Source organism: Aythya marila (genome assembly GCF_965140915.1).
Source record: "Aythya marila genome assembly, chromosome: 1".
NCBI lineage: Eukaryota > Metazoa > Chordata > Aves > Anseriformes > Anatidae > Aythya > Aythya marila.
The window spans coordinates 93,814,107-93,828,701 of NC_139042.1; the positions used below are offsets into that span (position 1 = coordinate 93,814,107).

General features: G+C 34.5%; 1 protein-coding gene across 3 annotated transcripts in view; it reads left to right on the top strand.

Moving 5' to 3' along the window:
• The window catches only part of BRWD1 (bromodomain and WD repeat domain containing 1), a 56,745-nt gene that overhangs the window by 26,361 nt on the left and 15,789 nt on the right, over window positions 1-14,595 (top strand). For all 3 annotated transcript variants that reach the window (XM_082778803.1, XM_082778805.1, XM_082778804.1), the window contains 11 exons: window positions 42-127; window positions 1,002-1,197; window positions 2,070-2,186; window positions 2,298-2,405; window positions 2,788-2,912; window positions 3,019-3,101; window positions 3,564-3,675; window positions 8,103-8,164; window positions 11,837-11,992; window positions 12,283-12,403; window positions 14,160-14,285. In XM_082778803.1, the coding sequence (XP_082634929.1) occupies window positions 42-127; window positions 1,002-1,197; window positions 2,070-2,186; window positions 2,298-2,405; window positions 2,788-2,912; window positions 3,019-3,101; window positions 3,564-3,675; window positions 8,103-8,164; window positions 11,837-11,992; window positions 12,283-12,403; window positions 14,160-14,285 (1,292 nt within the window). The remainder of the gene's footprint in view (window positions 1-41; window positions 128-1,001; window positions 1,198-2,069; window positions 2,187-2,297; window positions 2,406-2,787; window positions 2,913-3,018; window positions 3,102-3,563; window positions 3,676-8,102; window positions 8,165-11,836; window positions 11,993-12,282; window positions 12,404-14,159; window positions 14,286-14,595) is intronic.

The following is a 14,595-nucleotide window of genomic DNA, read 5'->3' on the forward strand; positions in this document are numbered from 1 at the left end:
GAAAGTTTTGGTTTGATTCAGATGTGTATTTTTAAATTCAGGAAGCTGAAGAAAGTGAGGGCTCTGGCTCATCTGATGAAGAGGAAGAATGGAGAAGTGACAAGAAAAGCAACACTAATAGCTCCAGGTAAAAACAAACAAATTCTAGCTTTTACTGTCACAAATTCCACGTGAATTTTGTCAAGTTAAAGTTGTGTGGAAGTTCTAGTGTGATTCATATGTAATACTTTAAGGTTACAGTACTGCAGTGTCACTGTTGTCATTATTTAGTCTTCTGTTTTTCCCAAACGCTTCTGTCTATTGATATAATTTCTAATCCTTTCACTTGCTGGATTTTCTTGCTAGATGGTAAGGCAAAATGGTGATGAACTAGCATGTTTCTAATGCTATGGGATTTCGGTTTTATTTTTTGTTTTTGAAGAACCTAGCTACAGTCAGTTGCTTGCTTTTAGGAAAATGGTTGGTTGAAAATATTCACCAAAATCAAGATTTTTCTTTTTGTTTCAGGTTATAATTTTATTTAGAACTGAAGTAACAGATACATTTTTAATGATTTTAATATGGGTCTCTAAATATTCTTTCTAGAACTGTCTAATAGTAGAATTAAAAAATACTGGTAAACACAAATGTGAACCTGTGAGATTTATGTAACTGTCTTTGAAAAATTGGAGTAACTCTTGGCTTTAATGTTTCTGTAGGGATGGCTTTTAACTAGTCTCCGAAGTAGTCAATGCACAACTTTCTTGAATAAATTTCTCATTTTAGAATTTACTGGATGACTTTACTGTGGAAAACATGCTTTAAATTTATGTTTTCACAGAAAATTAAGTAAAACATCAAATAATTTTTAAAAGTTCAAAGGAATTTGATAATTCTTCTGTTATTACGTTCCACAATAATCTGTATTGGCAGATATTTGTCTGAGAGAATTTAGTGTTCTCAAGTGTTGACAACTCAGTTCTGTGTTTGTATTCTTCCCTGATCCTGTCCACTGTGGTCAGTGATTCTTCAAGCAGGTACTCTGACTGGATCGCTGATGCAGGGATTAACCTGCAACCTCCTGTACGGACTTCTCGACGGAAAGCTATCAGATACTGCAGTACTTCAGAAGATGAAGTGTCAGCAGAGAAATCGTCTCCTCCAAAGAGAAGAAGAAGAAAAAGGAGAAAAAAGCCCAGACCAAAAAAGCAGGAGGGGGTATACAACTGATTTTGTCTATCTTTTTAATAGATTTCTGTTAGGTTTTAGACTTTATCACTGGAAACTCTTGAAGTAATGGCTTTTGCCATTAGACAAGAATGTTGTTACCACTAAATAGTGTGCTCTCGATTAATTCGATAACGGTCAAAATCCAGGATACTTAACTGATTGGGTTGAATTTTTTATTTTTTTTGTGAACTACAAAATTACTTTTTTCCAAGTTCCTCAAGTTTTTAAGTTAAATAGTTGTTCTTTTTCAATTTGAAACAATTATTTTTGGCTATTTTCTCTCAATCCTTTCACTTTCTTTAAAATATTTCTCTAAATTATTTGCAACTGTTTTAATATGAATATTTACTGAATAAGTACTTGGTTTATTTAATTATGCTGCTGCTTCTGATATTAGGCTAAAGCTGTTTCAAAAGAATCTGGTTGTATCTATTTTAAGATGCTCTGGGTGGGCAGAAGTAACTTATCTGCCTCTGAATGAATGAATTGAAGATACGTCAAGTATATATGTGTACAAGGCCTTTTAAATGACTTTGATCTCTCATAATTTTCCATCTTCAGATAGTTTCTTGCAGTTTGATAAGAGTTTTTATTGGGCACCAAGAATGCCATCTAAATTATAAGGCTTTGATTCTCTTTAGAGTTACAAAATAGTTATCTTGCTCACTCAAGTCTTCTACTTGGTATGAGTACTACAAATACAGTTACAATTTGAGGAAAGCCTTGAATGAATTTTGATAACAAGTTTCAGAAACGTACGTCTGTCTTTCATAACTCAAGCTTTTATCTGCCAAATTGTTGTTTTTGATGTCCTGTCAGCAATGTCTCATGTCTAATTTTGCTGTTTCTTAAATATGCAGGCTAATGCTCCATCAGAACCAGTGAACTCGGAACTGTCATATGACTGGCATCCTCCAGTTTGGATAACAGACACAGCTCTTCGGAGATCTCCATTTGTCCCTCAGATGGGTGACGAGGTAAGAATATTTATTAAAATCTCCTATACTACTTACATATTAGTATCGTTACTAAACATAGAGAAACATTTACTATTGTTTTGTTATGGTGTTGTTTGTTTTTTTTTTAAGGTAATATATTTTCGACAAGGACATGAAGCTTACATTGAAGCAGTTAGAAGAAATAAGATTTACGAACTGAATCCCCACAAGGAGCCTTGGAGAAAAGTAGTCCTTAGGGTAGGTCTGCATTGAAGATGATGTGAGTTCAGTACTAGTAGTCTGTGAATGAAAAGTGTTGTGTTACACTTGTTTTAACCTATTAATTTCTGAGGCTATGCCATTTGCCTTACAACATTTTTCTATGAATGCAAGAGTGAGAATTGTCTTCAATTACCAGAATAGCTTCAGAGATACATGTGGGAAGCCTGAATATAAATAGGTGTCCTAATATTGCTGAGTCCGATAGGTGTGTTCCATTGAATCTCAAAAATTGTGCCAATATTTTTGTCATTTTGGATGTGGGCACATTTCATGTGTTTGGTTAACTTATTATTAAATATTAATTCTGTGCATAGTCCAGGGGGTAATACATTCTGAAACTGTTCATTTTTACCTGTAGGATCAGGAGTTGGTAAAAATTGTTGGAATTAGATACGAGGTTGGTCCTCCCACATTGTGTTGCCTCAAGCTTGCCTTTATAGATCATGCCACTGGAAAGCATACAGACAAATCATTCTCCATCAAGTATGTGCATCTTTATTTTCCTGAAAAGTATTCAAAAATATATTTCTTTAAGCTTCTTCCTAAAACCCCAAGGTACACATCTGAAAGCAATTTCTTTTTAACCTAGATACCATGATATGCCAGATGTTATCGACTTCCTTATATTACGTCAGTTCTATGATGAAGCACGGCAAAGGAACTGGCAAGCCTGTAAGTGTGTTCTCTGAATGTCTGACAAAAGAACTCTGGGGGAAAAAAATATATATATATATATATATATATATCCTTGTCTAATTACTGGATATGCTAGTTATTTGCTTGTAATTTCAAAGGGTTCTCTGTAAGTTTCCTCTGCCTGTTTGAAGTATGAAACTACTGGTGCTGGTACTAAGTGTTTAGGAGGTGTTACCACAGATCTAAGATAAAGTCTTCAAAACATAAAATGAGGTTCTAGTATTGTCTTTTTTTGTTTAGTAGTTAAGTAGCAAGCAGTTTTAACATAACAGTTTTTGGCATAATAGGTTGTCTCATCTTTACTGAGTATCAGTATTTTTAGGACTTTAAACTGAAATACATTGTTAAAAGCTTTTTAATTACAAAGAGAAGAAGCATATTTAAGTAACTCTTGTTAATAGAACACAGGATCAGACTTCTTTGTTGGTGTTGTTCTAGCTGACAGGTTCCGATCCATTATTGATGATGCATGGTGGTTTGGAACAGTGCTGGGTCAAGAACCGTATCAGCCTCAATATCCAGATAGTCATTTTCAGTGTTACAGTGTAAAGTAAGTATAAAAGGTTTTTGGACTTTTGATATTAGTAGTGTGGATTGCCTTTTACGTAGCTAGACTATTGGTATAAGAATGTGAAAGTTGTTTAATGATTTTAATGGCCATATTATCACTTCTTAATGGTTTAAGGTTGCTAATCTAGCATAATGTGAATTTATATGAATTTGAAGCAACTTTTTTTTAAATGAAGAACAACTGGATAGAACAAGTTATTGACCTCTCACAACTGCAAATGATCTGTAATAACTACTGCTAAATCTCTTTCATGAAGCAAACCATACAATTTCCAATGTATATAAATTGTTATTCTTCATTGACAATTGGTTTTGGATAGGTCATGTTGAATCTTTCCTGTTACTTACATCGTGATTCTCCCACTTCAAGTTCTCCCACTTCTGTCTGTCGTGTATTATGTGATCTATTAGTGCTGTGAGCCTACAGAAACAGGTATAACTGTAACTTTATTTCAAGCCATTATTTGAGCCTCATTTAAAGGATGTTTCAAAGTGTTGCTCTATCCTCATGCTTGCTACATGAATATGAAGACAGAACTTTTCCTTTCACTGCTTACTGGTATTCCATCATATTTGCTATTATGTAGATTCTGCTTGTGGTTTCTCCTGCATTTTCCTCTTTGGGTTATATTTAGCAGGAGAACTTGCAGGTAAATTAGCCCTTTGCTACTGTCTGACAGAGAAATCCATTTGACCAGTCAAGAGATAATGTTGCATAGGTGAAGGCATATAGTGTCAAATGCATTGTTCAAAATATGGCAAAGCTGAGTAAATATGGGGGTATTAGAGTAGGGATAAAAACCTGCTTGAACAGGAAAGGTCAGAACATCAGATTCAAACTGGTAGCAAGGTATTTGGACGTAAGCGTGTGCTGAAAAATGACTCCCTACTAGGCCCAAGTATGGAAAAGTCATCTGAAATAATTAAAAAATAAAAACAAAAAATAGTACTCTGAAATAAAAGGTGGTAGTAATATTTTTCATTACGGTATGTGAACTCAGGATTTTTTTTTTTATCTGTTACAAGGTATTTCAAACCCTTTTGATATGTTGCAGTGGGGAACATACAGTAAACCTTTCACGTGTTTTGTTATATTATTACAGTTATTCCTTATAAGTAAGTTCGGATGAGTTTTTGGTTTTTTGTTTTCTTTTTTTGGCCAGTTCAGTATCACATTTTTAATTATGAAAAAGAGCCTATAGCCAACTTCCCAGACTCCTTTCTTCTTTGAATGCTGAAGAACATTTCAGTATTTTCAATGCTCTAGCTGTTAACAGAGGAGAGTCCAGAACTGCTTTGAAGTTGGCTTAAAAATTTAATAGTTAAGAAATTCAGTGTTCTGTAAAGATCATTCTCAAAAGAGAGCTCTTCCAAAATTTGTGGTGCTTCTGTCAAGAATGTGACTCTCAAACAACTTGTCTAGAATAGATTTCTAACATTTGTATAGGTAAACATTGTATGAAAATGTCTGGAGTGTTTTGCAGGTGTAGGTAGGTTTTGTAACTTGGCTGGATTCTTGGCTCTTCTTGTAAATATGATACTTTATTAGAGAATCTTATGTCTTGTCTTTCAAAGTATCTGCATCTGGTTCAGTAACAGTGGCTTCCTAATTTGCATTCACAGGCTTTTAAAATTGGATGCAAAGAAATTTTTTAATTCACTTCATTTTTCATCTATTTAAATTGTGGGGGGAGGGAGGAGGCAACTCTGTCTTGGAAAAACTGCAGTCAGTTGTCTGTCTTTGTCATGCAGGATTTGGGTTAAGGTGCTTCCTAATCTGGCATAATTTTGATAAACCAGCAGATTTTGGGCATCTGCACTTGTTCACTGCTTCTGAGTCAGAGCTTTATTACAATAGAAGTGCTTTTGATTTTATACCAAAAACAGCCTTCAAAAGATGGCTTCAGAACAGTCAATGACCAGGAATGTTGGAAACCTCATTTGAATGAGATGAAAGGGAGTAGTTGACACATACCTTCAAATTGCTTACTCCTGATTTATTCTTCTGAATAGATTTAAAGTCAGTCTTCTCAGTAACCAGGTCATCACACATGGGCATCATCTCAAATTATCATCACCACTGTAGTGTAGTTAATAAATAGAAAGAAGGTGTATAAATTGAACATTTTGCTTTATTGGCCACATAAAAATAGGCATTTATATAGAAGCAGCTCTGTGTATATAAATTGTGTTGTCTGGATGAATGGTGCTTAAGCAGAACTGAATGGGACTTTCATAAAATATTATGAAGTAGTGTATAAATTTATTTGTGACAATAACTTCTGAGGTATTATGAATTAACTGAGAGTAGAATTCAGTAGACAAGCTTTCAGAAGTCTGTTAGTTCATAAATAATCAAACAGGCTGAATGTAGATAGCGCAAAATTTTCCTGAATCGATGGACAGTCCAAAATAACGGAGAGGTTTTTTTACATGAGCAGAGTTTTTAGTTAATAAATACTATGAAGAGCATCAACTAAAACTTCAGTTTCAGTTTGAAATAAACACACAGGAAGTATTAAACCAAATATCTAAATCAGGTGTATTAAGTCATAAAAGGTAGATGGCATTTAACTAGGCATGTGAAGAACTCAGTTCTCTGAACGAGAACTCTAAACTCCCGGCAACCTACGCTACAGTTGGACCATGCATTAGTGCACAAGCAGGTTATAGCTCCTGCCAGCAGAAAAGGCTCTGGAGGGCAATTAGTGAAGCATAGACTGATGTATTTGACTGCAGTTTCTGGTATATGCATATAATATACATAATGTATATCATAAAGAATAATACTATTGAGCACATGGTATATTCCAGATGTAGGAGAGCTGGCTGGCGTTGCATCTCTATAAGGAGGTTCTGCCTCTCTGGCCCTTTTGCAATTCTGACTTTTTAGTAAGCATATGCTTACGTATCAACTTTATTCCATAGTATTTGTGTGTTAGTTTTTTTTTGTTTGTTTGTTTGTTTTTTTGATGGTTTCAGTTAGTTTTAAGAGAAGCCCTTGGCAGGATTTCTCTCCAAGAGATGTTAAAGAAGCTAAGATGTTATGGCATTGGAGTAAGTGCTTTTCTGTGCTGAAAACTGGTTAAATGATAGGGAGCAAAAGAACAGTTCTTAACAATCGTGTTTAAGGCTAGAGCAATGGCAGTGGGCTCCCCCACAAATCAGAGCTGGGACCAACTTTACCTAGAGTCTTCATAAGCCTGTTGTAGAGCATGAGTAGTGAGATACCCAAGTCTCTAGAAGATAAAAGTCATTTCAGGTAGACAAACAGAATGCTAGAAGAAAGGACGAACAAAGATCTCATAAAACTGAATGACTTTTATGTGGAACTTTTGTTTTTTAATTTTCAGCACAGGTATGTTGGATAGGACATCTGAAGAAATAGTAGTCTTGCTTGTGCTTGTGACATTTTTCTTGGTAGCAGGTACAGCTGAGGAAGAAAGTGTTGCGGTACTTATTGACAGAAACAGGCAGCGTTAGCAGGCTGGTAAAGGTATTAGCCAAAAAATAGATACTAAAGGAAGTAACGTGGGATGTATTCAATAACATGCCTAGAGGAATGAAGTGATAGTGAATATTAAAAGTATGAGTGCAATGCACTTGTACCTGGATCACATGGTCTCCAGCTAATACATTTGAAGACAGATTGCTGGTGTAGCTGGACCTACAGGGCACTGAACTGATCCACTAGGCCATTTCTTATGTTTGAAATACTGAAATTCATTGGTAACTTTGTTGATAAAAGCATGTAAAAGTCTGCCCAAACGTTCTGTGATTTGGGGAGACCACTATTATGTTCATGCTGTAATAGTTAAATATCAGAGTGAATATGTTGTTGCTCTATTAATATTAACTCTGCTTTTGCTTCCAGTTTCTTAACTTTAGTTTCTACGTTTTATTCTTCTTTGTCTTAATGTGATATGTCTAAGATAATGAAATATTAATACCTCAATTCTTATTCTTCTTTTCTCTGAAACATTCCACAGACTTGCGCAACTACTGTTGTGGTTGGGGGAAAAAAAAGTCTGCTCCCCTTTTGTTTTCCTGGTGTCTTCCCCTTGATGTTCTCATTTTTTCCAAGTGTATGGTTTATTTTTTCTTACCCAGCTTCTTGATACAGGACTTGTAATACTGATTTTTTTAAATTGCATAAGCTGTGCAAAGCCAAAATCAGGAGTACAATTTTAGTTGGAAACTCGTTATGAAGAATATTTCCTTTTTTTGGTAACAATTGGTTACTAACTGATGCTTTTTTAATATGCAGTCATGCAGTTTATTTTATTAATGCCTAAAAATAGCAGTGATGGAGAATTTCTTTAAATATGCTCAGAGGAAATACTTCTAACTCAAGGTAATGTTAACTTGTATGGTTTTTTTGTTTTTTTTTTTAACTTGTTGAATCAGATGGGACAACGGTGAAGTTGAAAAGCTTAGTCCATGGGACATGGAGCCAATATCTGATAATGGTAGGTAGAAATTCACTTAATTTTGTGCTTCTCTCTTTCCAGACCGTTTGTTATATGCGGGTAGAGGACCTTAGATGATTCTTACCTTTCTTGCAACTCTTGCCACTGAATCATCTGAGTACAGTATCCACTATGCACATCTACAAAGCAGGTGGAACTGGTGTTGCAATAGTTATCTTTGAAATTTCAAGAACATAAGCAGGGTTTTTATTTGTGTTTAGTCAAGAATGCTCATTAAGATAGTCTCACTTCAGGTTTGGTTAAATATCTTGAATATATCTCTATTTTTTTCTCCTGAAACTTTCCATCTTCCTAAGTAGTTCTGAAGGAAATAGTTGAAATACAATAAAGCCTGATATTTCTGAAAGCCAAGTTTTAAAAATGTTCCAAGTTTCAAAAAACTAGTTACCTGTAATATGGTATAGTATAGGAGGGAGGAGGAGGAAAGAATATATATGAAATGATTTCCAGTCAGCAAATTTTAACTGGCACTTTTAAAAACAGCGGTTTGCAAGGTTTATTGGTCAAATCCAAATTAATTCTAAAAGAAATTATTGGATTCCTGGTTTATCTTACTCAGTTCAGTTTTCCAGTGCTTGTTGATAATGATAAGAGCTGGGAGAAGGGAGGAAAGTTTGTAGAATACTGAGAGAGTAATCACTGAATAAGCTGTCAAAAGGATATTTATTCATTTTCCTAATCACCTTTGCCAGGAGTTAGCTTGTTTCCCAAATGCCAGAAAGTCTTATGATATATAAATATGATATTATGATATTAAGACTTATGATATTTATATATATACATCTATATATATACACACATATATAAACAAAATACCATTATGTTGCACACATTTTTATGTTCTCAGTAGCCACCTGACTGTCCAATGTTTAAAGTATGAGCTGGCTGCTTCAGTTGCATCTTGTGATGAGAAATGTTGCAAAACAGTCTGGATTAAAAATATGGAATTAGAATTGTTACACATTTCAGTTCATGTAAAGCAAGGAGTCAGCAGGATTGTGTTCTCTTTACCCCACAGATTTAGTAGAAACAATCCATTTTATCATCGCCAACATTTGCCTCCTTCAAACCTAAAGCTCCATTTTATTCTTATTCATCATAATCTGGTTAATGCTTACTGTATATGATTGTTAGAGGCTCTATAACAAGCCTTACATATGAACTGGTCAGAATATTTATGTTTTGCTGACAGAACAAACAGCATCAATTTCTTCTGAATATTCTATATAGTGGTTTAAGTTGTTTGTTATGAGAGTATTAATGATGAAGTTCTCCCTTCTTGTGTTTGAAATATAAAATGTAGTGTTCCTAACCACTTAAGTTTGATGATATAAAGGAACCAGAATTTCTGAAATTGCTATAGTGACAGTGTAATGATAGAGACATCCTACAGACACCTACCTAAATCTGGGCAGTATTATGTAACAACATTGTATTTTACTGGCTATATCAGAGGCAATTTGCAACTTCTTTTATTTAGTAGGGAAATAAGGCTCTTATGGAAAGGTTTTATGCTTTCCTAGAAAGCATTGTTGTATTAGTAATACAATATAAAACAGGTTATGCCCCTTCTCCTTTGCTTTTTGTTCCTTCTTCAATTAAATTACTTACAAATTGAGTTGAAATTGCATCTTATGTTTTCCACTCTTCTCTCAAATTTTTCTTCATTCAGTTTACTAAGATAAACGTGTGGGACAAGAGCAACACTGAAGTTGGATTGACTTGACTAGCAGGTCACAACTTTAATTTATAACCTTTTTTATCCTGCAGGCATAAATTCTGTCTCATGATTATAGAGTATGAGATGTCCAAGTCTTGTCTTGTCAGGCACAATGTTGTCAAGACCAGGACAAATGTGCATATGAAAACTCAGTTTTCAGCAGCCTGCTTACTAAACTGTTACTGGTATGGACTGTCTGTAGTCTGTATTACCTATTTGTACTGTGAACACTATAACCCTACTTCGGAGGGTTCAGCTCTCTGTGACCCATTTACTCCTGAAGAGTGGACCAAATGGTCACCCAAGTGCTACAAGTTATGACAAGTCTTCTGTCGTGTGTACCAGGGTGCTGCAAGAAACACAAACCAGTGATCTTCCCGTGCTTCTTGAGGAGGACAGAGATTTGTTTTAGTCTGTCATTCTCCTTTGGATGTTACTCCTGCAGGAGAATGTCCCTCTTGAGCGCTTATGCAGAGGAGTACCACGTACGATGTAGAGTTCTTCTTGATACAAGTTTAAGTTTAGAAGAATTACTTGCTGCTTTCTATTAGTGTTGTCTTCAGGAGATCTGATTGCAGAAGTGTTTCAGCTCAAAGATGAGTTAGAAGGAATACAAGTGAGTCACCTTTCTCTTCAGCTTTTCCTAGTGCCTTTTTGTTATTTATTCATTTGTTTTTTGAAGAGCTGCTTCATCTTTTTTATTGAATGGATAACAAATGTTGTTAGGGCTCTGTCAATGCAGTAATGAACAAAGAACTAGAAAAGACTTTGGGTGATTAGTACATGTTCAGCCAAAGGAAAAAACAGTCCTTTTCATAAATTTAGAAGATCTCTGGTAAACTTGTTTAGATCTTTTGTGTTTAGTTTAGTTTCTTTTTTTTTTTGGTCTCTATAACAGTTAAAGCTGAAATATGTTTCAGAATTTGTATATAACCTATTTGTGGATTATAGTCTTCATGCTAGCAATCATCTTTCTTGTTTTCTTTTTAATGGACAGACTCTCAGATGCTAATAGAAGCTCCTACTGTTAGCTTCTAGCTGAAAGCCTATATGCTTTAGACTGCTGAATTTAATCTGCTATTCCAGTTGTCCTAATCAGTACAAAGGTGTACTGAAGAACTTACGTACTGTGTCTGCTCAGGACCCTTCATGATCTTGTTCCTTTTCGAGTGCTCAATGAAATGAGGAATTTGGCTTTTCAATAATAAAGTGCAGAAACTGAGACTGAATATATACTAAAAAACAGTCTGCGGAGTTGAGGGGAAAGATACCCAGAGGTAAAATCTTACCTACTCAGTCATTCTGCATTAGCTGAATTGCACTAATCTTTGGAAGCGTGACTTTCTGTGGAACCATCCATCACAGCGTTACGTGTCTACTAGTAATTCTTGCTTTTAAATTCAATTGATCTGCCATATTCAAAGCACACATTTTTAAAAATGCTCTAAAGGTCACAGTAATACCGGGAAGGCCATCACACAGTGTATTGCCTATCTTGCACATATTTTATGGTTGAGGGCACAAATGGACTCATTAAACTAAGTTATGATACTGTGAAGTCTGGGGCATGCATTTTAAAACAAAAGCATGTGATTAACTCTGAGTTGAAGTCTTCTTTTCAGGATAGTAATTAAATCAAGAGAATAAAAAGTCTTCAGGAAATTCAGGACTGCACAAAAGGAGAATACCCTTATTCTCCCATTACACCTATATACCTATTATACCTATTCTCCTTATTATACCTATATCGTTGTTGTATGTTCTTTGTGTATTTCCTTTTCCCCATGCTATTAGTGTCAAATTTTACTTAAGGGAAGATTTTTTTCTTGATTATGCCCATTAAATACTCATACTATCATGAATATTCAACAATTTGTCTTGTTTTGTGTTCTCACTGCTCACGCTTTTTCCTATTTGCTATCGCTCTTCAGTTGACCAGCCTGAAGAATTAGGCGCTAGTGTTTCCGTGACTTTTGAAGAAATGGAGAAGCTGCTATACAAACCCCAAGAAGGGGAGTGGGGGATGCGGTCTCGTGATGAAGCTTGTGAACGGATTATCAGCGGTATTGATCAGCTTCTGACTCTTGGTAAGCATGTCCTCTAAGCTTTAGGGAGTTTTCTCCTTGCATTAACTTTATAAACAGGTCTCTGGAATATACATGGCATCCTTTAAAAATGTCCTATAATAAAGTACTGTAAATGTTCACACATTTTTATGTGCAGTTCTCACATAGTCTCTGTACTCAGATTTGGTTTTGTACCAAATAATCATTGTATAATTATTCCTGATAAAACCATAGCAATCAAAAGTCTGACTCAATTTTCCTATGCATACAAGCCTCAAAATAGTTCAGTTAATCTTGCTGTTTCTTAACAGACATTTCAGCGGCTTTTGCTGGTCCAGTTGACCTGTGTACATATCCCAAGTACTGTACGGTGATTGCTTACCCAACAGACCTGAACACTATTCGAACAAGACTGGCTAACCGATTTTACAGGTAAGTACTAGCAACAGAAACAAGGGAGAATGTGGTCTTAGCTTTGTACCTTGTGAGAAGATCTAAACTTTTTTTTTGTTCTTTTTCTTTTAATAAACCTTTTGAAAAACCAACAGTCCAGTACCTGAATTCAGCATTACTGGTACTGTGTAGCAACATTAATATACATTTTTATTAAGTTTCTTATTTCTCAAGGAAATTGATTTCAGCCTATATTGATACTGTTTTCGGAGTTGCAATGAACGTTGACATTGTCTTTGAGAAATTTACTATTTGAAATGAGTAAATACTTTACTTCAATGATGGCCTTATTACTTTTATAATTTCATTCAGCTTTTGAGGTGCTGTACTTAGTTTGAACTTGAAGAGGGTTCAGCTCTTTCTTACTCAGTACTTGCAGAAATGAGTCTAAACACAGAGGTGAAATGTTAAATGTTACCACCAGTGCTTTAAATGATAAAAACAGCACAGAGAGAGAGGGTAAAAGCTTCATTGTGGAGTTGATAAAATTCTGATCTGTTGGATGTGCACCCATCAATTTTTGTAATAAAAATTAAAGGGTGTTCATCATCTGGACTTGCATTCAGAGTATCTGTAAATAAAATGGAGAGATATTTATGGTGGTTTTCCTCAGTGAGCCTGAAATAATGACTTGGGAAATAGTTTGAAATTTTGTAGATAAAGAGTTGTAAATCTGGGGTATTATGGCTTCAAAATTACAAAGAATCGGAAAGTGAAATGATAGAAAAGAAGCTATGCAATTGTGCTAGCTCACTTCCATAGTGTTAGCTTGTAGCAGTTTCTACAAGTTTGTCTTACAGAGGACAGCTATTGTTTTAAGACTGGTTGGTTGGTCTTAAAGGAAAGTATTTGAGGGAAGACAGAAAAGATCATCATAGGTGTATTTAAAAAAATTATTTAGGTCAGGCCTTTTCTCATTGCTTTTTTAATTGCTTGTGTCTTGTGTTTATTTATTCTTGAGCATTATTAATATACTACGCAACTGGTGTTCCATTTGAGAGGACTTTTCCACAGGCAACTGCTTTAGATGTTTCCAGAATAAGTGTTGTAAAATAAAGTAGTCGTTAAATACTACTTCTAATTTCCTTTCCATTTTGAATAGGGTCAAATATAAGCTTTATAAAAATGCATAGATTTTTAAAGACCCAAGGAAATCCTCGCTAGTTAAATTATTTCAGTGATATTTCATAATTCAGTGGTATCAAAAGCCAGTGCTTTACTAGGCTGGTTTTATTAACAGAGTTTAATAATGAATGAAATGAAAGTTTAATAATGAATGAAATCAAAGACTGCTAGAATTCTGCAACCTTTCTGAAGATGAATTATCAGTATTTATTTGGAAAATCAGTTAACAAAGGTGTCCGTTGTTGATATTGCTACCTTGAATTGTGTGTGTTTGTGAACATGCTTCAGTTTTCCATGTGAGGCTAGTGTAATAAAACTTCAATTAAAACAAAGGACGTATTTATATAATATATATATATATATATATATATATATATATATATATATATATATATATATATATATATATAAAAAATACATGTATAAAAAATAATAAAAAATACATGTATATATAAATAAAATACATGTATATGTATGTGTGTATATATATATATGTATATATCCTAGTTTAATATAGACACAATTACTAGGAGGATAACTTTACAATTTTTCAGCTTAGTTTAAAGGTGCAATGTGTTTTTTTTGTTGGTTTGTTTTTTTTAATTCTAAGGAGAATCTCTGCATTGGTTTGGGAAGTAAGATACATTGAAAGCAATGCCAGGACCTTCAATGAACCTGGGAGTGCTATTGCTAGAGCTGCAAAAAAGATCACTACGCAACTCTTAAAATTTATCAAGTGAGTGGCTTTTTAATCTAAATAGTGCTTGAATGCTTGCAATCTTAAACTGTGGGGGAGCATAAACATCTTAAGATGCCTTTGAGAATCCTGCTTTCTTTGTCCTGCAGTGCATGGAAGAAGAGTAGGAAATCAGTTGCATAATTCTTCCTGAGTATTATTTTAACTAGGAAAATACCAAAATGTTCTGCAAAAAGACATCTTGACTTTTTCTCATAGTAGCATTCACTGGTATTTATAGTATGAAGATGTCACTGACTTGAAAGGAGGGCAGTCTGTAACGTGAGCTTGCGTAGAAGTTCCTATTGCA